We start from the raw sequence: 25,913 nt of genomic DNA on the forward strand, positions 1-25,913 counted from the left end.
AATAGGGTGAATTCGAAGCAGTCTGCTTTAATCTAGTATGTTCTTGTCTGTCTCTGTGTGTTTTGTACTTTCTCAGTGCAGCGTGCGTTTCATTAATCTTGCATGATCATGCTGATACTGAAATGTAGCATTTATTAAAAAGTGCAAAAATCAAGATGTCCCTATAGGCTTTATTAGTTCTCTGTGGTGCATTTACCAGGTCAAATTCAGGGCCATAAATATTATAGATATTGTGGTGGGGAAACAACCCTCTACTATTCAAAATATATGGGTTAATATGGAGTTTTATCTTCTTAAAGGAATATTACGACATTGTTTGCTCTTCATTATGACATTCAAATGTACTTTCAGTCTTAAATGTCTGGGTACCTCCATGGTTAAATTATATCATACATAAAAAGCAAAAGTGCCAACTCTGCAAATGCCATACTAAATTACTATGGCATAATTAAACATAGTTATAGAGTGCTAAGCTTATCATTGTGCAGCAAGTGAACAGTTTCTCGAGAAATGGATTGTGTTCAAAGACAAAAGGCTCTGCTTAACACTCTTAAAAATAAAAGTTCTTTGTTGGCATCTAAAGATCCTTTAACATCAATGGAATCTTTAGGCTCTTTAGAAAAATGTTCTTTAGATTATTGAAGATGACTTTTAAGAAAAAATGGCTTATTTAAGAACTGTTCACTGAAATGTTGTTTAAGGAACCCAAAATGGTTCTTCTATGGCAACCCCCTTTGGGAAACTTTATTTTTTAGGAATGAACAGATCATCGAGTTCAAGACTCGGTCTATTGCCGCTCTTGGGTTGAATTAGTTACGCAATCCTCGCTACATGGAAGAAAAGTGCATTCATTGTGTTTTAGTATTCCTCATTTGTTCTGGTTGATGTGCTTAATGAGTTTGTAAATGTAAAGCAGTCTGTTTCGTTTAAAAATTGATTTTGAACCAACCGACCATAGCTTGGTAATGCGTGACTGTCACGCTTGCTGAACCTGAAGGTGAACGTTTATTGTTCCCTCTGTTTAAAGGTCGAGAAATACACCTGAAGTTGTAAACTTTCTCCACCCTGGCAACTTTTATTCCTCCTTTTCTTCCTCCTTTCACACCTTTCCTCAGTAACCCTCGCTCACCCAGCAATAACACAGAGTAAATCTATAACGTTTCGTCTCTTATCTCATCAGTACCCGTACTGTAAGACGCAACTACCGGCAATTAGCGAAAGATGAGAGCGAGACAGTCATATCAACAATACTCGAATGGGTCTTTGCGCTAGTCATTATCCAGGGCATGTATTATTCAAAAGATGCCAGATCCATCAACAAGCTTCCACTTGAGACCATGTGGGCGTAGAAAACGAAACAGAAATCCAGAGGTGGCTTCATCTCCTGGGTGAAACGCTGCATGATCGTAGGCGATTGTGGGTCTCCTAAGGATGGGCCTATCTTGACCCCCCTGCCTTTGTGTCGCCGGGAACGTTACTTTACTTCCATCACCCCGGCACCGCAACCCTCGGCAGATATCCCCATGCAGACTTCAAACACAGCCTGTATCCTCGCATCAATTCCCTCTTATCCAGCCTGTCAAGTGCACTCAACGTTAAGGGTAAATTAATAAATAAGCCCCCCTGTTTACCCACTCACTCTTTTAGCGTGTAAATAAACATGTCTTAATCTTCTTGCTAATGAGCATTAGAGGGGGCCCGGGGTGGATCTGCTGGAGGTTCTTGCCCACGGAGCAGGAAAGGTTTGACAGAATGAAGCAAGAAAACAAATACGCCTGCATGCGCTACACTCTGCGAGGCCGTCTTATTATACGTCTGCTTCAAGCCTTCCGGATGTTTCTTGTGCTGCTGCTGCTTCAACTTCTGTGTGAGGTGTTTCCTCCTTACCTTCTTGCTCTTCTCTCTCTTTCTTTCGGTCCGTCCCCCCCATGTGTCTCTCGTCCATCGTTCAGCTGTCCTGAAATGAAGACAGTTAAGTTGAGAGCAGGGTTGGGTCATTTATGCAGGACTGTCAACTAGTATCTATTACTATTATATCTATTATAACTATTTAGACACTGTTTTACTTCATTAACATTCAGATATAATTCCATTCTGCAGTTAAACACATACTTCGCAAGACCCAACAAATTCCCAATGGATAGAACCCTACACTCCCACCCTAGTCTTATTAAATAGTGTGTTTTACTCAGATATGCATTACATTTTGAAAGGTAAATGGGTTGTGAATGCCTTTTTTTATAGTCCTCACTTCTATAAAAAGCAGAAGGAAAATCTAATTTTTGGTTGATAGGCTGTGATTTGGAAACTTAAAAACTGAATGTAATGCTCTGCAATGACATGTTTTATCTAAATGTCCTGTGAATAGAAGGTATATTTAATTAAAATGGTGTTGTCAGTCTCTTAAGGCATAATAATCAACCAACTTTTTTTTTTTTTTAATTAAATAATAACAATCATATTTATTTCACAGTTTGAAATATGTATTTTTCACAGTATTGAATATTTATTTATTCTAATGGTTGGTGACAGGAATCAACCTTTAAACACAAAGTGCCGTAACCTCATACACCATAGTTCAGATAAACAGAGAATAAGTGAACTGAGAGCTGGACCTGAAAAGCAGCTGCACAAAAAGTAAATGAATAAATAAATAAATAAAGTTTAACAGAGAGTAAATTCATATACTTCATATAGATTAAACATGTATTAATCTTACAAAATAAATAAATATATATTGGGGTTGGCATTATACAGTATAAACTGTATATACAGTGGAGTGAAAAAGTGTTGGCCCCCTTCCTGATATTGAAATTTTTTGCATGTTTGTCACAGTTTAATGTTTCAGATCATCAAACTAATTTAAATATTAATCAAAGATAACACAAGTAAACACAACATGCAGTTTTTAAATGAAGTTTTTTATTATGAAGGGAAAACAAAATCCAAACCCTCATGGCCCTGTGTGAAAAAGTGCTTGCCCCCTCCTATTAAATCATGAAAGAACTGTGATTAACCACATTATTTTAGAAAGCTGAGTTAAATTTCACTAGCCAAACCCAGGCCTGATTACTGCCAGACCTGTTGAATCAAGAAATCACTTAAATAGAGCCTGTCTGACAAAGTGAAGCATGTTTAAAGAGCAACACATCATTCCGCGATCTTAAGAAATTCATAAACACATGAGAAACAAAATAGTTTACATGTATCAGTCTGGAAAGGGTTATAAAGCTATTTCTAAGGCTTTGGGACTCCAGCAAACCATGGTCAGAGCCATTATCCACAAATGGAGAAAACTTGGAACAGTGGTGAACCTTCCCAGGAGTGGCTGGCCTACCAAAATTACCCCAAGAGCGCAATGACGACTCATCCAGGAGGTCATAAAAGAACCCAGAACAACATCTAAAGAACTGCAGGCCTCACTTGCTTCAATTAAGGTCAGTGTTCATGATTCAACAATAAGAAAGAGACTGGTCAAAAACAGTTCTAAGGCAAAAGCCATTGCTGACCAAAAAGAACACAAAGGCTCATCTCACATTTGCCAAAAAATATCTTGATTATCCCCAAGACTTTTGGGCAAATATTCTGTGGACTGATGCGACAAAAGTTGAACATTTGGAAGGTGTGTGTCCCGTTACATCTGGCGTACAACCAACACAGCATTTCATAAAAAGAACATCATGCCAAAAGTCAAACATGGTGGTGGTAGTGTGATGCTTTGCAGCTGCAGGACCTGGATGACTTGCCATAATTGATGGAATCATGAATTCTGCACTCTATCAGAAAATCCTGAAGGAGAATGTCCGGCCATCTGTTTGTGACCTCAAGCTGAAGCGAACTTGGGTTATGCAGCAGGACAATGATTCCAAACACAGCAGCAAGTCCACCTCTGAATGTCTCAAGAAAAACAAAATTAAGGTTTTGGAGTGGCCAAATCAAAGTCTGGACTTAAATCCAATTGAAATGCTGTGGCATGACCTTAAACAGTGCATTCATGCTCGAAAACCCTCCAATGTAGCTGAATTAAAACAATTCTGCAAAGAAGAGTGGGCCAAAATTCCTCCACAGCGATGTGAAAGACTCATTGCCAGTTATCACAAACGCTTGATTGCAGTTGTTGCTGCAAAGGGTGGCACAACCAGTTATTAGGTTTAGGGGGCAAGCACTTTTTCACACAGGGCCATGTGGGTTTGGATTTTGTTTTCCCTTCATAATAAAAAACTTCATTTAAAAACTGTGTGTTGTGTTTACTTGTGTTATCTTTGATTAATATTTAAATTAGTTTGATGATCTGAAACATTAAAGTGTGACAAACATGCAAAAAAAAAATTAAAAATCAGGAAGGGGGCCAACACTTTTTCACACCACTGTATACAAATAACTTTTTTTTTTTTTTTTTTGTTATAGTTTTTTTTTTTTTTTTTTAATGGGTAATTTTATTTTTATGTTTTCTGAAGTGCCACCATGATATGTCAACCCTTTCACACAAATCGTAAAATAAATAAATAAATACATAAATTAGAACTGCATTATACATATACTTTATTTTAAGGTGTCCATAATACAGATTAATTAAGTACTTAGTAGTAGCCATTGTACTTACATGAATTAAAAATTTACTTACCATGTAACTAAGTTATGGAACAGCCTGTACTTACAGCTTGTAATTATGTAGATGTAATAGGCAGCTACTGTTACACATATGTAACAGGCCGAGTCTGTTACACAGCTACTTATGTAACCAAAAGATTGTTACATATGTGTTGCAGACTTAATACAACGTAATTATAAATGTACGTACACAGACATAAGCTACTTAAAATAAGTGTATCAAGCCTGTACTTAAGTGTACTTCATGTGTATCTATACTGTACACCTTATCCAGCTGCACCTTAGTTTGATTTAACCCACAAGTACACAACTACAGTGCCTTGCAAAAGTATTCATACCCCTTGAAATTTTCCACAATTTGTCACGTTACAACCACAAACGTAAATGTATTTTATTGGAATTGTATGTCATAGACCAACACAAAGTGGCACATAACTGTGAAGTGGAAGGAAAATGATAAATGGTTTTCAAATTTTTTTACAAATAAATATCTGAAAAGTGTGGCGTGCATTTGTATTGAGCTCCCTTTAGTCTGACACCCCTAACTAAAATCCAGTGGAACCAATTGCCTTCGGATGTCACCTAATTAGTAAATAGAGTCCACCTGTGTGTAATTTAAACTGAGGGCTCAGTATAAATGCAGCTGTTCTGTGAAGCTCTCAGAGGTTTGTTAGAGAACATTAGTGAACAACCAGCATGAAGTCCAAAGAACACACCAGACAGCTCAGGGATAAAGTTGTGGAGAAGTTTAAGGGTTAGGTTATAAAAAAATATCCCAAGCTTTGAACATCTCACGGAGCACTGTTCAATCCATCATCCGAAAATGGAAAGAATATGGCACAACTGCAAACCTTCCAAGACGTGGCCGTCCACCTAAACTGACAGGCCGGACAAGAAGAGCATTAACCAGAGAAGCAGCCAAGAGGCCCACAACTCAGGTGGGAGAATCTGTCCACAGGACAACTATTAGTCATGCACTACACAAATCTGCCCTTTATGGAAGAGTGGCAAGAAGAAAGCCATTGTTGAAAGAAAGCCATAAGAAGTCCTGTTTGCAGTTTGCCATGTGGGGGACACAGCAGACATGTGGAAGAAGGTGCTCTGGTCAGATGAGACCAAAATTTAACTCTTTGGCCTAAATGCAAAATGCTTTGTGTGGCGGAAAACTAACACTGCACATCACCCTGCACACACCATCCCCACCGTGAAACATGGTGGTGGCAGCATCATGTTGTGGGGATGCTTTTCTTCAACAGGGACAGGAAAGCTGGTCAGAGTTGATGGGAAGATGGATGGAGCCAAATACAGGGCAATCTTAGAAGAAAACCTGTTACGAGTCTGCAAAAGACTTGAAACTGGGACGGAGGTTCACCTTCCAGCAGGACAACGACCCTAAACATACAGCCAGAGGTACAATGGAATGGTTTAGATCAAAGCATATCCAGTCAAAGTCCAGACCTGAATCCAACTGAGAATCTGTGGCAAGAATTGAAAATTGCTGTTCGCAGACACTCTCCATCCAATCTTACTAAGCTTGAGCTATTTTGCAAAGAAGATTGGGCAAAAATTTCACTCTCTAGATGTGCAAAGCTGGTAGAGACCTACCCCAAAAGACTTGCAGCTGTAATTGCAGCGAAAGGTGGTTCTACAAAGTATTGACTCAGGGGGGCTAAATACAAATGCACGCCACACTTTTCAGATATTTATTAAAAAAAAATAAAAATTGAAAACCATTTTTCATTTTCCTTCCACTTCACAGTTATGTGCCAGTTTGTGTTGGTCTATGACATAAAATCCTAATAAAATACATTTCAGTCATTCTTGAGAAGTGGGACAAAACAGGGTGCAAAATTGAAAAAAATAAAACTTTGTACTCAGACAAATGAAACTACATTTATGTATCTTATATGTACTAAGCTACTGAGCTATGCTCAGAGGTGGGTAGAGTACCCAAAAACTGTACTCAAGTAAAAGTACTTGAAGAAATATTTACTCAAGTAAAAGTAAAAGTAATAGTCTGAATAGTTACTTGAGTAAGAGTAAAAAAGTACCAGATAAAAACTACTCAAGTAGTTAGTTACTAGTTACTTTGGATCATATACTGAATATAGTCTATTTTTATGTGGATCTATAGATATTTAGATAAAATTTATATATACATATATAGATATACTGTATATATATATACACATATACATACATACATATATATATATATACACACAAACAAACTACCATTCAAAATACTTTTAATGTTTTTTTTTATTTAATTTATTTCAGTGATGCAAATCAGAATTTTTATCAGCCTGATTTATTATCAATGCTGTTCTTTTTAGCATTCTATTCATAAAACAATCCTGAACAAAATGCCATAGGTTCCAAAAATATTAAGTAGCAAAACTGTTCCTGTTGAAAAAACCAGCATATGCTGGTAAGGTATGTTTTGAAGCATGGGATGCTGGTTTGAGCTGGTCCTTTGCTGGTTTATGCTGGTCCGACCAGCTTAAACCATCATCTCAGCTTCAAAACATACCTAACCAGCATATGCTGTTTTTTCAACAACACTGGTAATAAATCAATATATTTGAATGATTTCTGAATGATCATACAACTCTGAAAACTGGAGTAACAGCTGATAAAAATTCTGATTTGCATCACTGAATTAAATTAAATTATATTTTAAAGTATATTAATTATGTATTATAAATGTATATATGTATATAACCTCTGACACGGGAAAGAGTGAAAACTCCTCACATGACTGTATTCCAACGACTACTCTGTGATAGCTTATTTAATGAATAAATTATACATTGTATTTAATGTAAGGTACATGTACAAACTGGTAATGTCATAGTGGTATCGTGTACTGTAATCGAATCTATACCTGTGGAATCGACAGCACACGCGGTGTTCGTCTAATAAAGATCTTCATAGCTAGCAAACAATAGCCTTTGCAGATTTGCTTTCAACTGACTGAATATCCAAAGACACGTCTTCAGCGCTCTTTCTGTTACAACTCTGAGTGAGAACCGCTTCAGGCGACTCAGCGCGTGCGGCAGGGAACTGAACGATTCATTCAAACTGATTCACGAACCGATTCACTGGTTTGCCAACTGGTTTGATCAAGCCTTCGAACAGAATTGACTCAAAAGAATGAATCATTCGCGAACGGGCATCGCTCATTGCCCAGAAAAAAAGTAGACGGCGCGTTTGGAATAAATTGAAGGATTTTTAACTTGTATTGCATTAAGATAAAGTAACGATAGGAGCGTCGTCCACAGTAACGAAGTAAAAGTACCGTTTTTTCACTAAAAATGTACTTGAGTAAGAGTAAAAGTACCCATTTTTAAATATACTCTGAAAGTATTAGTTACCCAAAAAATTTACTCAAGTAAATGTAACGAAGTAAATGTAACTCGTTACTACCCACCTCTGGCTATGCTTTGATACAACCTCCCAACTTTCCTCTTTTTTTTAACAAAATGTGCTTTTTACCTTGGACTGTGGATATAATTTCAACTTTATCTTTAACAGCATTCAAGATGTTTTTAACATTTCACAACACATTCTCAGGTTAGCAGATAGATTACACTTTCACATGTGACCAACAATTCCGCAACAAATATAAAATATCATAATGAAATATTATCAAAATACTCATCTGAAGGAGGTGACAGATCTGACGGTGGGGATGAAAACCTGAATTTGTAGTCTTTTTAACTATTAAATACATTGAATCAATCAATTACTGTATTAAAACAAACACAACAAACAGTGAGTATGTTATTGTTCATAAAGCTTTTATTCAAGAGTTACATTTAAGCATTTTTGAAACACAAATTCTTATGGTGGTGACATGACGTGTTGACAAATTTGGCATTTCTTTCACAAAACAAATAGAGTTCATGTAGTAGCCATTTTGTTTTTTCTGTTGATGCTAGATGCTAATGGAACCTGCTTCAGGAGAATAAAATAATCTAAATATTTCAAATAATTTCCTCAGAATTTGGAAGATGGTGTTGACATATCATGGTTGTGACACAGGGAATATTACCCTTAGGATTTAAAATATTCTAAAACTATAAACTGACCAGAGTCTGTCTGACAGTGATGCACTCTGCAGAGGAGGATTGTGGCAAGGGGGTCCTTTAGAGTGACAGCTGCCCCTGATATTCCCTGATTTTATTACATTTTAATAAATGTCTGATGGAGATGACAAACAGTGGGGACACAACTTTGAAACCTTATGAAACATGCATGTGTCACCGAAAAACAACCTTGCTTTGATATGAGATATATGTTGCTTTTCATAAAACAAGGTCTTTTTCATCATTAAAAAACATTTTTATCCAATTTTATAGCATATGAATGACTGAACCCTTCTCTGTGGACACACTGTTTTAGATGTAGTGAGAAGACAATAATCTTCTCATAGATTTCACATAATAATGATAAAATTAAATTGAAGGGGATAATTGTGTTAAATACATTCTATTATTAATCCCCATAACATTTAGAATGGAAAATATTTTTGAACCTAATAGCAGGTACAATTGCTGGACATGTTTTGTCCCATGTCTCAAGAATGACTGATTTACGTTTGTGGTTGTAACGTGACAAAATGTGGAAAATTTCAAGGGGTATGAATACTTTTGCAAGGCACTGTTAAATACAAGTAATACATTTCTAATTACATTACAATTGCATACTATTACACAAACATAAGCTACTTAAACTAAAGTGTATCAAGATTGTACTTAAGTGTACTTCATGTGTATCTATACTGTACACCTTATCCAGCTGCACCTTAGTTTGATTTAACCCACAGCTAAAATACATGGAATAGCTTTCTAATTACATTAAAATTACAGAATATTACACAGGCATAAGCTACTTAAAATAAAGTGTATCAAGACTGTACTTAAGTGTACAATTAGCTGTGTAACAGACTCGGTCTGTTACATATGTATAACAGTAGCTGCCTATTACATAATTACAAACTGTATGTACAGGCTGTTCCATAACTTAGTTACATGGTAAGTACATTTTATTTCATGTAAGTACAGCGGCTACTACTAAGTACTTAATTAGGTAATTACTCTGTATTAAGTATTATGACGTTAAAATAAAAAGTGTTACCATTAACTGTATATGATTAATAATCACTGCAATACACACAATATGAATTAACATATGTATAATTATTATGTGTAATGCATATTATGTGTAATGCAATTGTTCAACTGCAACAAGAAGTTACAAACATTCCTAACCTTATGTCAAAACACTGTCAATCGTCACTCCATGCTGCGTGGTTTTTACTGATGCACGCTCTATGGTATGTAATAACCTGCTGATTCGAGGTACACAGACACAGTGAGCGGATCTATGAGAAGGATGTCGTGTCTTGTGTGCTCTCAGCGGTGGATTGATTAGCAGGGCCGGCCCTGTTTGTCAAGGTAATGAGGTGAAGGTGAGGGGACACCCAGGGAGTGCGCTCCACCACCTCAGGGGACCCAAGAGGAGCTCAGCCCCACCTGCAACTGATTAGCTGCCAAGCCCAAAGAAAACACGTGCTGATGAGGATGGGGTGCCCTGCCCTGCCCTGCCCTGCCCTCCCCCACCAACGTCACTCTATGGAGAAATTTGGGGGCCTGGGCAAAGTCAAAGAACAAACATAGCAAAACAATTCTTAAACACATCCTTAAAACAAGGCTGTTAATTGACTTAGCGGCAGTCAGAAAGCATGCTAGATCTGTGCTGAAATCTATAGCGAGCGGCTTTAAAGTATCCTGTTAACTTTATTTGAAAATCTGTCAGATGTGGTTGCCAGAAATTCACTGTAATAAAATAATGTGACTGTTTTTCAGGTATTATGCAATGGTATATTGGTGCCATTTATGTTACAACTTATTACCATATATTTCATTAAGTAATGTTAATTAACAACCCAAGCTTCTAAGATCTGCTTTTTTACTTTCAAGTGTACTGATAACCACTATAATAATACAAGGGTAAAGCAGAAAGCAAAATTGGAGTGAAATGTCCCATCCATTAAACACAGCCATTGATTCTACATAAACGGCGCACAGCTTCACACACACACACAAACAAAACACCATTAGTCTAACACACGACAAAAAAAAATTATGCAATAAACATTAACTAAATTACAATAACAAAAGTGACTTCTTCCTTTTACTCTTTTTCAGTTTAAATTATTTGACAATTTATAGTTTTTTTTAATTGCAAAAAGCATACATTTGACAGTATTTTACAGTAAAATTACACATAATGCGATGTTAAACCATTTACATTTTTTCATTGCAACCTATAGTTAACCAATTACTGTAACATTATTTCAGTCTTTTTCTGTAAATATTTCAGACATTTTTTACAGAGTATCTTTGCCTTAGACTGCTAACTTGTGCACTATTTATGCAAAGCAAACAGCCAAATCAACTCACTGACAGTTGATTTCAGAGCTTGGTGTTAGCATGTTGCTAGGCTAACAATGAGATATGCTAATAAACATTAAAAAATAACATTGCTCAAAAATGCGTAAAATAGTTTCTAAAGTGCATTTATTATCTACAAAGGTATCTTCTTGTGTAACTTTTTCATTATTTTTTTTTTACTGAACTTGCAGTGCATTCTGGGATACAAGTTTTGGAATACAAGAAAGCATCAGTTCTTTAGTGAATGGCCTCTGTGTACACATAATTTGGTTCAATGTTCCTAAGCAGGCAGCTTACTCCATTTTGGAACAGAGCTGTTTTCCAGTTGAGAAGCAGAATTTGGTAGAGGAGAAAACGCATGTTCACTCACACACTGACAGACAGCTACATACAGCTTAATTGTCTCAATAGTGTCTCCTCTTGACCTCGGGTAAATCAGGTATAAGACAGCTAGCCCTGAAGAAGTATTTTCACATGCACTCTGTCACTCAATAACTGCAGCATGAGCCATAAATCTGAGTTTAGCGACAGTTCACAGTGAATCATTACCTGTCCACTGAGCAGCCTGCATTAATGGCTGACTCTCTCTCTCATATCTTACACCTTCCCACTCAGATTCCAGATAGATGTTTTCTCTGGGCTAGAGTGTGGTACTAGGCAAATACACATTCTCTTCTATTAGTCTGGCTGAAAGTCTTAATGAAACGTAAACATCCCTGATAAGATTCCTGCAGATGTAATCACACTGTGTACCCAATCAATACATACTATGCTAATGGACTGCACACACAGACAGAGTTTCATTAACATGCTCAATGTCATTAGGATTCCTATATCGAGAGGTGATTACTGGAAACAAGATTACTTAAACTATTATTGTTAAGTGAAAATTGGAAAACTAATAATTACACCTTGACGGAATGTTGCAGGTTTGCAACAAATTAAGCTGTATTCACATCAGTTATGGCATAATGCATTAAAACAGAAAATAATCTGAACTTGTCTCTTACTTAAAAAAAGTAGATATATTGCATTTACAGTAAGGTGCCCTGGTGGTCAAAGTATGGAATAATTTAAATGTTTTAATGTTTTTCAAAAAAAAAAAAAAAAAGCTCACCAAGGCTGCATTTATTTGATCAAAAATACAAAAACTGTAATGTTGTGAAATATTGTTCCAATTTAAAAGAACTGTTTTCTATTTGAATATATTTTCAGATGTAATTTATTCCTGCGACGCAACGCAGTCTTCAGTGTCACATGATCCAGAAATGATTCTAATTTGCTGACTGGCTGCTCAAGAAACTTTTGAAAAATGTATTCAAACAGATTAAACTGTACCAATATTTAACATAAAATTTGTTAAAATTGCTAAAAAGAAAAAGTAATAATAATAATAATATATATTAAACTTAAATACATAAAAAACATATCTATCTATGATAGATATTCATTTTAAAAGGGAAATAAATAAATAAATAAGACCATGTTGCAGCTCAAAATGTATTATTCTTTTGAGGAAAATAGCTTTTAAACATTTCATTGTGCCACAAACACTGTAAATAGACCTTAAAAATCCTTTAATTACATTTAGCTTTAGATTTGGATATTATAGCCTGAAAACATTTGAACAGATTGCATAAAACCTACAAAAGAAATCCACGCAGAGCTCCACATTGTATTGTTAGAGTACTATTTGAAAGACTCTCTTACTTGTAGAAAATTAATTCCCATCTGAAGCTTCATAATCCACGCTTTAGAAATAATAATAAGCGCACAAAGAATCCTTGGGCCCGATACACGAGAAGGCGTGTTATTCTGGCTGATGGCCACCGGCCACCATTTCAGCGCTTTCTAAAGACTCATTCAATGGTGATTTGAAAATTAACTTTCGAACAGATGCACTAATTCCATTTGTACTCTGGAATGCCCGGGCACTATGTAACCCAAGCCCGGCCGGAGCTGGGATAGAGCCAGGGTAAAAGGTTACGCTCCAACTGCTGGAGACTAGAGTGTGCTCTATCTTCCTGTTAATCAATATGGCTCGGGGAATAATGGACATAATCAGTGAAAGCGATTCTACTTTTCATCTGCCCGCATTTGCCACAAGCCTCAGAGGGCACACCTGTTCCTAAATCCCTGCGAGTTTCCCTAAAGAAAGGAGTAAAATAATTATCGCGATATCGGAGCTCAAAGAGAAGAAAAACAAACCGGCGCAACAGGTTTCAAGTTTGTGATGTCCCATAACGTCATCGCAGCTTTGTAATGGAAATCATTAAACAGTTGTAGCAGAGGAAACAGCTTTATACATATTAAATTTAGGTAAATGTAATTACTCCTGATGGACGTATGGGCCTTTTAAGGCACCGAACAATAGTTCAAAGAGATCGCACATAAAATCTGTTAAAAAAACTCCTTCTGTAGCTTTTGAACATGAAAGTATTTGCGAATGAGCTCTTTAATCATTTGTTTTGCACTCTCTAATTTTACTATTACATTGCGTTTCCTTTAAGACGGCCTGTGATAATGAGTTGGGGGAAGGGGTTGCTTGTCCGCTGCCACTGTTTAACAAACTGCTTTGCTTGTTCTTGAGTTTGCAGTAATTACATCCTCTGCAGGAGCTCCGCGCATCCACACCTCCATTAAAACATCAACTCCCCGCTCCACCAGCGGGACAACCCCCCACAGGGCCCTATCATTCACAAATTAACCCCAATACATTAGGGGGCCCGATGAGATGGACTCTTGCTGTATTTTTTTTTTTTTTATATTTTGTATCTATGCAGAGCTTCATAAAATAATAGGCTGAAATAATGAGGCGCGGACAGTAAACATTTGCAGCTGGACCCAAAGCCACGAACTGTTGAATGTTAATTTAAATATGGATTGTTAACGAGCAGTGTGGCATGCTGTAACCTACATAAAACTATTTTAACAAGCCGTTTATGAATACTGTGCATGCGGTTTTATGGCCACATGTACTTTTAAAAAAAAATCATTTGTCACACCGCAGTTATACTTCAATGAAATGCTAAAGAGCTTTAACATTTATATTTAGATTTAAAATTTTGAGCAGTCAAATCAAAGTCAAACTTATGCATTAATGTAAATTTGTATTAAAAAAATCTCACTATTCAATAAACAGTTTGTCCTTGAAATAAATAAATACCATTTTACAGCACAAATAATGCTGTAATCTTTTGAAATTATTTTCTCTGGTAGTCAAGGTATTGAAATAATGCAATAAAAATAAATAAATTCTAATGAATAGAACATTTAAGAGAAAGAAAGAAAAAATAAATAGGCCTAAATAATAATAGTTGATTGTCTGATATCCTTTTGAAATTAGTTTTGCAGCCACTTTCGCCACAATACAGCAATCTATAGATTTTGTCATAATACACACTGCTAGTAAACAAAGACATCAAATAACATAAAAACATACATTAGAGATTCAATACAAACGCTAATTACGTTTATTAAATTTGTTTTATGCGCGATCTGCCTCCTTCAGGCACAAACCTGTATCTTTGATCTAATTTGTGTTCCTTTTCAAAAACAACGTTCTGCAATTGTACACCTTGAGCAAACGTGATTGACACGTCTGGGCGACCCGCCCTCACCGCTTTGTGATTGGCGATCGGCGCATGGGGGGCGTGTCCGCTCGGCTGTCTTTTATACTCGGTGCGTCCTACTCCACGGCACTGATTTGTATGAGAAAGGCTCTCGTGAACGGAACGAATGTAGAAAACGCGTTTACACCGGGAGTGTTTTTGTTAACAGAGAAGTTTAGGCTATTAAAACGCGGCTTTATTTTGGAACGAATCGCTGGAGCGGGAACAAGGAGAGGAAATACGAGACGCTTGCATTTATTCCCTCAGCCATTTTGCCTGCGCCCGGCCGAGGGCTATTTATTCTCGGTATGCAACCCAACCGCGAGTCCGTGCCAAACAAGTGAAGCGGAGATGGGTCTGCTCTTCAAGATCTGAACTGAACTGTTTCCAGCGCTGCATTGCTCGTGTTGACTGGAGGGGGAGAAAAGAATGGAGTGCTACCTGTTGGGGATTTACCTGTTCCTCGCGCTCGCCCTGCTGCCCAGGTCAAGCGGCACCACGGCCAAGGAGATCACCTGTCAGGAGATAGCCGTTCCTCTGTGCAAGGGCATCGGCTACAACTACACCTACATGCCCAACCAGTTCAACCACGACACGCAGGACGAAGCCGGCTTGGAGGTGCACCAGTTCTGGCCTCTGGTGGAGATCCAGTGCTCTCCAGATCTCAAGTTCTTCCTGTGCAGCATGTACACCCCCATATGCCTGGAGGACTATAAGAAACCCCTGCCGCCGTGCCGGAGCGTGTGCGAGAGAGCCAAGGCGGGCTGCGCCCCGCTCATGCGGCAGTACGGCTTCCCTTGGCCGGATCGCATGAGGTGCGATCTGCTGCCCGTTCAGGGCGCACCAGACACGCTGTGCATGGACTACAACCGAACCGACTCCACCACGGTGTCGCCGGTGTTGTCCAAACCCACCAACTACCCCAGCAAAGCCTTCAATCCGCACAAAAAGAAAAGCGGACGAACGGGTGTCGGACCCAAAGCGAGTAAGCCCTGCGAGCCGGGCTGCCAGTGCCGCGCGCCGATGGTGGCGGTGAACAGCGACCGACACCCGCTGTACAACCGCGTCAAGACGGGTCAGATCCCGAACTGCGCCATGCCGTGTCACAACCCGTATTTCACCCAGGACGAGCGGACTTTCACGGCCTTCTGGATCGGACTCTGGTCGGTGTTATGCTTCATATCCACTTTTGCCACCGTCGCTACCTTTCTAATCGACATGGAGCGCTTTAAATACCCCGAGCGCCCGATTATTTTCCTCTCGGCGTGTTATATGTTTGTGTCGATCGGCTACATTGTGCGACTGATTGCCGGGCACGACAAAGTGGCGTGTAACCGGGAGTACGACGTGGAGCACATCCACTACGAGACCACCGGCCCCGCGTTGTGCACCGTAGTGTTTTTGTTGATCTACTTCTTCGGGATGGCCAGCTCGATATGGTGGGTCATTCTCTCGCTCACCTGGTTCCTCGCGGCGGGCATGAAGTGGGGCAACGAGGCCATCGCGGGCTACTCTCAGTACTTCCACCTGGCCGCCTGGCTCATCCCGTCCATGAAGTCCATCGCCGTGCTCGCGCTGAGCTCGGTGGACGGCGACCCGGTCGCCGGGATCTGCTACGTGGGCAACCAGAACTTGGACAACCTGCGGGGCTTCGTGCTCGCGCCGCTAGTGATCTACCTGTTCATCGGCACCATGTTCCTTTTGGCTGGATTCGTGTCGCTGTTCAGGATCAGAAGCGTCATTAAGCAGGGTGGCACTAAAACGGACAAACTCGAGAAGCTGATGATCCGGATCGGGATCTTCACGGTGCTCTACACGGTTCCCGCCACCATCATCGTGGCGTGTTACTTCTACGAGCAGCATAACAGACAGAGCTGGGAGATCACTCATAACTGTTCGTGTTTATTGGAGCAGGAGATCAAGAGGCCGGACTATGCCGTCTTCATGCTCAAATACTTCATGTGCCTTCTGGTGGGCATCACCTCTGGAGTTTGGACCTGGTCCGGTAAGACCCTGGAGTCCTGGAGGAGTTTCTGCACGCGCTGCTGCTGGGGCAGCAAGGGCTCCGGTGGCTCCATGTACAGTGACGTGAGCACGGGATTAACGTGGAGGTCCGGTACCGCCAGCTCGGTGTCCTGCCCCAAGCAGATGCCTTTGTCCCAGGTCTGAAACGAGAAAACCCTCTTAATTGTCGGGGGGTCTCTTAGTCTTTTCAGTCGTTTGCATACAAATGAACTTGTTGATGGTTTCTATTAGCGGACGAACTGGTTGAAACAATGCAGCGATGCAGAAACAATTACGTTGCGCTAATTCCATTCTATTGATATGGACATGACATGCAATCAGTCATTCTTAAGGAGAATTTGGGCATTACATTGTTCCTAGTTGAGTGAGACATGTCCCCAACTTGCAGCATTTCGTGTCATTTACTTTTACGCGTTGTTGGAAGACAACTTTTGAATTGTCTGAACAATCAAAGATGGTTTAAACAAGCCTTAATGTTTTAGTGCCCTATTATTGTTATTGTTATTATATACGGGTTGTTGTTGTTCCTTTTGTTTTTTTTAAATTGCGAAATGTATTTATATAAACTTGTAAATGGTGTATAAAAGATGATTTATAAGATTATTGTAAATTTGTATATAGTGTAGATGCCACATTCAAAGCAAATATGACTTTTATTTTGACAATAAAAACTTTTTGAGGAATCTGAATTTCTCCAAGTGCTGCTTTAATGCTGAGATAGGTAGCTCCTGGTAATGAGTGCTCCGCGTCGGCTCTTTGTGGTCATTCCCATTGAAGATGCTTTGCAAAGATGCTTTTGTGGGTTCTGTTGAGAGAAACTCTTTTAGCTATCTGAGGCCTAATTAGAGACAAGGGCCTTGTGTTGGAGAATCTCCATAATTGTTGAACCCTTCACGTGCTTGCTACTTAATTTACTAAAAGAGGGCTGGGGAATGGGGTTTAAATGCAGGAAACGGGTCCTTTTCATCTGGGGAAACTTTGATCTTTCTTTTAAAGTCTAGAATAAAGGTGCCATGTAGATAGAACCTTTAGACTGATGCGCCAAGTTTTTAATGTCTAATTTGAGACCGTTGTCCTTTGATCGACGTTATAGAAATTTTTTGAAGCTCGGGGCCCCAGCCATGTTTTGTTAGAGAAAACCTGTGACAGTTTGATTTTTTTTTTTTTTTAACACTATCAAAACGTCCTTTTTAAATTTCAGCTGTATTAATAGTAGTTACACTCACAGAGACGGTGAATGAAAACCTACAGGTGGTCCCTTACGTAATCCACAGAGCCTTTCTGTGAAACTCCAATGGAGATTCTTAGACAAAGAATGACATTGAAATGGTTACTTTTGTGTCATATTGCATGCCAGTTATTTTATTTATTTATTTGTTATTTTTCTAACTTGGAATGTCCTGTTGCAATATTTCTGTTTTTCTTTTTTTTTAGCAAATGTAAAATGGTCTGCATACAACTATTACTTAGTATTTTTAGCCAAAGGACACAAGAGTGCTTATGTGCAATTACTCTGATATATTCTGATACAATAGGTTAGTTTAAACATCCCAGAAGGATATTTTATTTTTTAATGAGCTGTCACACTTTTCCATTTCTGTTAGCACTTAAAAAATAACTTGCTGTTTTATTTCCATCTATACCTTTACACAAACAAAACATTTTGGTGGATTCATGATACTTTGAAAGAGAATGTAACCTAATAATAATGGAAACCAATGTAAAATCCTTCATAATAATAATAATAAAATGCATGTCATTTAAAACTTTTTTTTTAATTATTATTATAAAACATTTTAGAGTACATTCCTTATTAAACTTCTGACAACAATAACTACTTTTTTTTTTTTTTTTGCTGTACTGTGTCTCCACCTAGTGGTCAATGTAAATAATTACAGTTATGTTTACCAAGCTTAACTTGCAGGATTTTACTGTTTTACATCAATAGCTGCACATTATCAGATACTTTAAGTTGTTTTCACTTACCAATTAGTTGGTAGCTGTAATTAAGTAGCTGCAGATATGTAAATTTCTACACATCCGAGAGCAATAGACATTATGCATTGCGTGTGAAAGTAGATACATTTGTATAAGAAAGAGTGGATATGTGTGTTAAAATTGTTAACTGATTTACAAATACACGTGGGTTTGTGGGAAGCATGTGCTTTCTTTAGAAATTAAATCTTGTGTAGCCTATATCAAACCCTTCCGTTATTACAATGCAAATGTTTTACTGACAGAACATCAAATTGCCATAAAATTGACAGTCAAATGCCATAAAAGTCAACCATAAGTGTTAAAGTTTAAAGCATACAAATAATATTTTGAAACATTTCGTCATCTCATCTATTTGTTAGCGTAGTTTTTGTTTATTAAGGTGAGCCCGAATATTAATATTATCAATAGTATCCTAGTTAGGTAGGCCTAATGAGTATATATATATATATATGTGTGTGTGTGCTCATAATAAGCATAAAACCATAGCACTCCAATTTCCGGACGTTTTATACCTTATTAGAGAAATGTTAAAACTAAATAAGTAATCTTTAAAATTGTAATCTGACATGCAAATTAAATTAATCAACAAAAGCCTCATCGAGTAATCGCAAATGAATATGATTTGCCTTTACTCAACAGTGCTGAGAAAACGAACAGATACCACGTGACACGCCGTCCACGCGCCTCTTTGAGCAGCGGTCTGGACAATATATCACACCTGAATAATACGTTCGCGATTCTTAACGATTTACATATAATATACATTTAGGAGTTAATATAAGATTATTATTATTTAGCCCAGTGTTACCTGACCAATTAAAGACAACTTCCGGGGCGCTAGAATACGCCCATTTTACGACCCCTGCCACAATTCAACATCTTACCATTTCAATAAAGATTCATTGAAGCCAGAGGAGTGCAGTATTAACTCCTGCCAGCAGAGAGCGCTGAGTCTCAGTGAGAGCAGAAACAGTGACTGCTGCACATGTGACAGGTACGTTTCCAGGCTGCTTGGTTTCAAAACATCTCTTATTTTAATATTAGATCTCACCTTAAATATGTGACATCAATAACAAACTGATTGTGCAGTGTTCAAATACAGCTTTCAGTTTTTTTCTTCTTCTGAAAACACATTTTGCACTTACTGTAGTGACAATATATAATGATAAACGTTATTCAAAATCGCATGCAGTCTAATTTTGTAGCCATTAGAGGACAATTCTCACACCAAAAAAGAACTGGCTTGAGAACTGGCAAGCTGTAACTTTGTTGTAGTCTTTATAAACACCTTTAGGCTTCATGTTTCCCAAAATCAACTATGGTCGCAAATTAGGCTAATAATAGAATTTGCCACTATAGTTATCTAACGATGCTTTTGGGAAATGCACCCCTAGTTTGTAATGCTATGCGATATAATGTAGTAAAAGCTAAATTAAATTGTAGAACGTTTACATTTACAGTGAGATTTTAGTATTACAATAGGCCTACATATACATACAAACTGTGTATTTATAGAAACGTATATGTGACCATGGATCACAAAACCAGTCATAAGTGTCAATTTTTTGAAATTGAGATTTCTATTAAAGTTGAATAAATAAGCTTTCCATTGATGTATGCTTTGTTAGGATCGGACAATATTTGGCCGAGATACAACTATTTGAAAATCTGGAATCTGAGGGTGCCAAAAATTCTAAATATTGAGAAAATCGCCTTTAAAGTTGTCCAAATGAAGTCTTAGTAATGCATATTATTGAACAAAAATTAAGTTTTGATGTATTTATGGAAGGAAATTCACTAAATATCTTCATGGGACATGATCTTTACTTAATATCCTAATGATTTTTGGCATAAAAGAAAAATGGATAATTTTGACCCATGCAATGTATTTTTGGCTATTGCTACAAATATACCCCAGCGACTTGAGACTGGTTTTGTGGTCCAGGGTCACATATATTAAACATTCTGAGTCTCCTGAAGAAGTGTCAAAGACACTCATTTGAAATAGCGTAAATGCAAACATTGATGTGCCAACATTTGCAGCAGTGAGGGACATCTTCAGACTTCAGTTCTGTGCATGTCTGTCCACTGGAGGGCATGATTTGTCAGTTTTTAATAGGATGTTCCTCTATGGTAGGTTTTACCAACCCTGTTTCTGGTGGCATACCAACAGTACACATTTGTCTAATCAAAAACACTCAGAGTCGACTCATCAGCACATTACTAGAGACTCCAAGTAATATGTTACTCTGTGGTCACATGAATGTACATGAGTGGGATACAGTTATCATCTTGGAAATGGTTCTTTTCCATTTGAAATCCAGCTGTTATCACAACTGAAATGAAATGAAATGAAATGTAACTGAAGTTGAAACCGCATTTTGAGATACAGGAGTTTGTGCAGTCTGTCCTTTCTGTAATAGTCACCAGTTTAAAGTTGTGTAATATGTGAAATGTTAATAATATTTCTCTGCCCTTTTAAGGGGGGGTGTGATTTGGTCAGGTAATAAAATAAAAACAATGCCAAAGAGTCACTGACTTGCAAACCATTTGACATCAGACTAAAGATCCCTAGCATAGCAGCAAAAGAAAAGACGAAAAACTACAGCTACAAATCATCATTAGTGATGTATAAGGAAACTCCATAAATAGTCAATCCCAGAAGTCCCTGGTGTGTTTAGTAAGACACATGACTGACATTGTGAGGACAGGAGGGCTGCAGTCTAGGTGACTGTCTAAAGCTAACGTGTCTAATCGTTTACATGTTGCGGCTCGCTTCTGAGAGTCTGAAAGGCGCGCATCGTCTTGCTCTCGTGTTACACCAGATTACGGAGCTCTATTTTAAGTGTTTGTTCTAAAGCTCCAAACCAAACCCCAGCGGGTCCTTGAAATAGTGTTACAAACTACCTCCATAAATACAAAAGCAGCCTGGGCAGTAATTGCTTTATGATGGGGTCCAGTTGACTGAAAATCGACAGTTCCTGAGTTTTTGCAGGCTGGAGGATTTTGGAGGACCTTTAAAGCCCCTTGTACCCTCAGGGTTGTTCTTGTTTGGTGGCCGCCCCTGTTGAAGCAGAAAGTATGTCAGTCTTAGCTTAACCTCAGAGACCTTGGGTGGTTGCAACAGACCTGTTTTTAGAAAGGCCTTCGGTGTCCCCTGATTGTCGCAGGGGCATGGCAGGTCAAGGCCCGTCTGGCTTGTGAAAGAAAGACAGACTGCGCTAACACAAACATGAGAGGCAGGTGAATGCTGATGGGCAGAGCTGATCCAAGGGTTGGCATGTATCCATGACGTTGGCATCTAATAATACCTCTCATTTCACCTTGTTTCTCCAAGTAAACTGTTCCAATCAAGTCACTCTGTTCCAGTCCCAATCAGTTTGCAATGCTTCAAAATGAAAGCTTCTTAGTCATCTGGAGAGACAGTCAAACCCATTCCGACCTATTTTCTTGTCCGTCTCCATTGCAAGTTGGTACGTCCTCACCGGTGGTCATTTCTACCAGAGTATATTGCCCTACTCTTCTGGTACACAATGCTGTTGCTCCCGAGACATCAATTGCACCTTGAGCAGCTAGTTTGTCTCTTCGTGGAGGTGGTGGAGGTTTGAGGCGACTGCGTTTGCTAACTCGCACGGATCTAGGAGTCCCCAAAGGCTCACTGGGGTACAGTGCCACTTCACTGCCCTCTCTTACCATCCCCTCTTCTTGGGTGGGTTGGTAGCTGCTGCTGTCGTCATTGTTGTTGGAACCAGGCATTCCAGCAACTGTAGGCATTCCTCCAAGAGTTGAGGGTGGTGGAGGGTCAATGTCCAAAAGAATGGAAGCAGCTTCATCGCCACTTGAGTTTCTGGTCCGTCTTTTGCGGAACCCTCCCGGTCCCATCACATCTTGAGTCGGCTGGATGCTGGCGTCCACAACTTGATTCCCGTTCCTGACAAGTAGTACTGCTCCTCGGCGTACATCTTCTCTACTAGCATCTTTCCTTTGCTTTTTTGCCTCACGGAGCGCTTGGCGGCACAGATTAAGTCGCACACGTTTAGCAGCAAGGACAAAGCGGCTGCCCCCAACATGAAGTTCAGCATGATGGTTTTCTCAGTGGGTCTAGAGATGTAGCAGTCCACCATTGTTGTGCAAGGTGGCTGCTGACACATGAAGCGTTTGGGGATGTGGAAGCCAAACAAGTAATAATGTGCAGCTCCAAATCCAGCTTCTACAAGTATCCGAAGCAACAGATGCAAGATGTAGGCTCCTGTGAAATACTGCACCCGCCCCTTCTCAGACTTCACGACGGTCTTACAAAGAGATGCATTCCTGAACGATTCTTGATGGATCTTATAGATGGAGTCTGCTTTAATGGACTCCGAAGTTCCACTGTCAGCAGGTAGACCAGAACTCACTTTGTGGATCACATGGATGACAAACATCGCATAGGGAAGGCAAAGCGTTGTGAGCTGCACCAGCCAGAATCGGAAAAGGGAAAGAGGGGCAAACATGTCGTAGCACACATTGGCACAACCGGGCTGAATGGTGTTACACACAAATCTTTCCTGCTCATCCTGGAAGAGGGGATAACCAGCAAACAGCAAGACCAGGATTCTAAGGAATACCACCAGGACGAGCCATGCTTTCCCTAAAGAGCAAAAGCACAGAGTTCTTTGTCAGTTTAACTTATCATTTATTATGTTCCTTGGAAATTGACTTAATGTTGTCAAGTTAATTGAATAAACTAGACAAGTACTCTTTTGACTAACTGATCTTCGATATTACTTTAATGGCAACATATAAGATATGGCCCGATGTTGAGTATCTGTAGCAGAACATTGGTAGGATCATATCAGTTTTACACTTGATATTCAGTGGATATTGTCCTCGATGTTATGATTTTGTCTAAACTTTTTCTTTTTTCTTTTTTTAGTAGCAAAAAAAGTAGTAATTTTCTTAAAAAATAATAATAATATAAATAAATAAATTATAGAATATTTATACAAGCAAATCACAACCTGATCTCACAGCAATTCCTGCATATTTTATGAGGTGGCTCATTTGTACAAATTCGTATGACCTCGCTCGTGCGAATTTGTACGAATTGTGAAAAATCGGATGTATTTTGCAAGGTGGTAAATTCATAGGAATTCATATGAATGACCACCACAACCCTGCCCCTAAACCTACCCCTCACAGAAATCATACAAATTATCAACCTTGTAAAATATGTACAAATTGGTCGTGAGATAGTTTTGGCAAATCATCCTGGATTATTTTTATTTTTTTACATTATACCTGTCAAAACTGGTGGATGACATTTGTCCACATGCAATATACAGTGATACAGTGGCTCCCCAAAAATATCTGGACACTTCAGAATGTACAAATGTCATTGCATTAGATACAAAATAAATAAATGGCATCTGCCAACAAATTAGCCATTTTTTTTACTTGAAGGAATTGTAAGCAGATGTAGTTTAACACTTTTCCTAGCAACATCCACTCACGTTTACCAACCAGCAAGTGTCCAAATACTTTTCATCATCATTTTTCAACAGTATATCTATCGTTTTAATATTTAAAATCTAACAGATATTTATGTGAACGTTCACTATGTGCTATATTTAAAACACGTTTTGAAAATCTAATACAATGACATTTAGACAATGAAGGTTTGCACTTAAGTGCCCAAATATGAATTCGTATTAAAATACCAAAACCGTGCACATACCTATAAGGGTGAGGTTGTGGTTCAATGTTATGAAGATAATTTCAGATGCAGTCTGTTTAGCCATGCCAGCAGATTTAGGCCTCCAAACCCAGGATATCCCAACTGGTCAACTCACAGCCCACTTGATTCCACACAAGAAAAAGATTTTACAGTCTGAATTAAACTCAGTCCAAGTGGGCATTAAAAATAAGCCCTATTTACAAGCACTCAAATTCCCGGTCAGGTCCTACACACCAGGTCGGGTGAAATCTGCAACGGCAAGACTCATGCATATCCACCAACTTGGCTTCCCATCTTACCTCTGCCTCTGTCCTGACAACAACTGTTCCCTGACAACAGAAGACGAGAGATGTGAGCTCCATTGTGAGGCTATTCTTACCCACCAAAGGCATGTCGGCACGCAGGCCTTGCTGTGATATTTGGGCTCTGTTTGTCCTTACAGGAGAATAACTTGCTGGATCAGGCATCAAATAACAGTATTAAGTTCTCATGTATGATGGGAAGCATTTCAATGATGGGAACTTCATTTATTTGAACCTTTTAGGATACTGAAGACTTTTGCATACAAGTTTTTTTTTTTTTGTTGGGTGTTGACTTGAGGTCATGCAGCAAATTAATTAAACGTTTCATATGAATTCTACAAGGACATTTTCGGTTGGCTTCTGTTAGAGATGCGCTAGGTGGTTCTAATATTATTACATTATTAAAAAGAATCCCCTCTTTAGCTCTGTCCTTGAGGTGTTTGGCATAACTCCATGCCGTGGGATCAGAGTAGATCATAGTGGAATCTCTAGAAGCTTTTAGCCCTGTCTAAATGACCTCTGAATGAGGGACATCTGGACAGAGGGTTTGAAGGACTTGCGTTCTAATGAATGGAGACTTACGGGTACGCAGACTATATTGGCAGCTGCTTGGGTAGTGAACACTTACTTTAAAACTTTTTCTGACACATTAAGTGAGAGGGAAACTGTGGTGGACCTAAATTAGGTCTGTAAGTTAGATAATTATTTTGCAATCACTTTATAAATAAGAACGAAAATGTATTCATTAACAAGAAATATTTGCAAAAATAGAGGCTACTTTGCGTCAGGCACCCCACTTAAATATTATTATTAATCTGTCTTGGATAGTCAAGTAGGGAAATTAGTTCTTATTTTGGAACGTGTTTATGAGATTGATTACACTAGGAGTACAACAAATTGCATCCTGTTTTTTAAAGCGAGTAGGCGAACAACAGTTTAATTGTATGCCTGCATTGAAGAGACGATGCAAATCGTACAGCATTTGCAAGTCTAACCAAATTTGTTCTTTTCAGCACACAAATACATATCTCATATTCTGTGGTTGTCAATTTAGAACAGGTACTGTATGTCCCAGATGACTTATTACAGTCTAAAATATTTCTATAATTTTATCTTTTTTTGCCTCTGTATCTCTGTAATTGCATTAGCAGGCCGGCTCTGCTAGATAAAGTAACAGGCAGTGGTGTAG

General features: G+C 38.6%; 2 protein-coding genes and 1 long non-coding RNA gene across 3 annotated transcripts in view; 1 reads left to right on the plus strand and 2 right to left on the minus strand.

Moving 5' to 3' along the window:
• The window catches only part of LOC131533627 (uncharacterized), a 43,762-nt gene extending 30,625 nt beyond the window's left edge, over window positions 1–13,137 (minus strand). The window contains exons 1-2 of the long non-coding RNA XR_009269177.1: window positions 12,783–13,137; window positions 1,888–1,957 (exon numbers count right to left, since the gene is read on the minus strand). This is a non-coding gene — a long non-coding RNA (uncharacterized LOC131533627). The remainder of the gene's footprint in view (window positions 1–1,887; window positions 1,958–12,782) is intronic.
• A 1,624-nt stretch (window positions 13,138–14,761) lies between these two features.
• Window positions 14,762–17,397, plus strand: fzd8a (frizzled class receptor 8a). The gene has a single exon (XM_058766038.1). The coding sequence runs from the start codon at window positions 15,113–15,115 to the stop codon at window positions 16,850–16,852; it is 1,740 nt and encodes a 579-aa protein (XP_058622021.1). The 5' UTR covers window positions 14,762–15,112; the 3' UTR covers window positions 16,853–17,397.
• A 2,366-nt stretch (window positions 17,398–19,763) lies between these two features.
• Window positions 19,764–25,703, minus strand: gjd4 (gap junction protein delta 4). The gene is given in 3 exon segments (XM_058765712.1): window positions 19,764–22,623; window positions 22,626–23,336; window positions 24,423–25,703. Coding segments are annotated over 3 exon segments (1,266 nt in total). The 5' UTR covers window positions 24,487–25,703; the 3' UTR covers window positions 19,764–22,132.
• Between the last annotated feature and the right edge of the window lie 210 nt (window positions 25,704–25,913).

This window comes from Onychostoma macrolepis, chromosome 24 (genome assembly GCF_012432095.1).
Source record: "Onychostoma macrolepis isolate SWU-2019 chromosome 24, ASM1243209v1, whole genome shotgun sequence".
In the NCBI taxonomy this organism is placed as follows: Eukaryota; Metazoa; Chordata; class Actinopteri; order Cypriniformes; family Cyprinidae; genus Onychostoma; species Onychostoma macrolepis.

Bases quoted from the DNA above. Each gene is read 5' to 3' on its own strand.
- fzd8a (XM_058766038.1), top strand. From the start codon at position 15,113: ATGGAGTGCTACCTGTTGGGGATTTACCTGTTCCTCGCGCTCGCCCTG.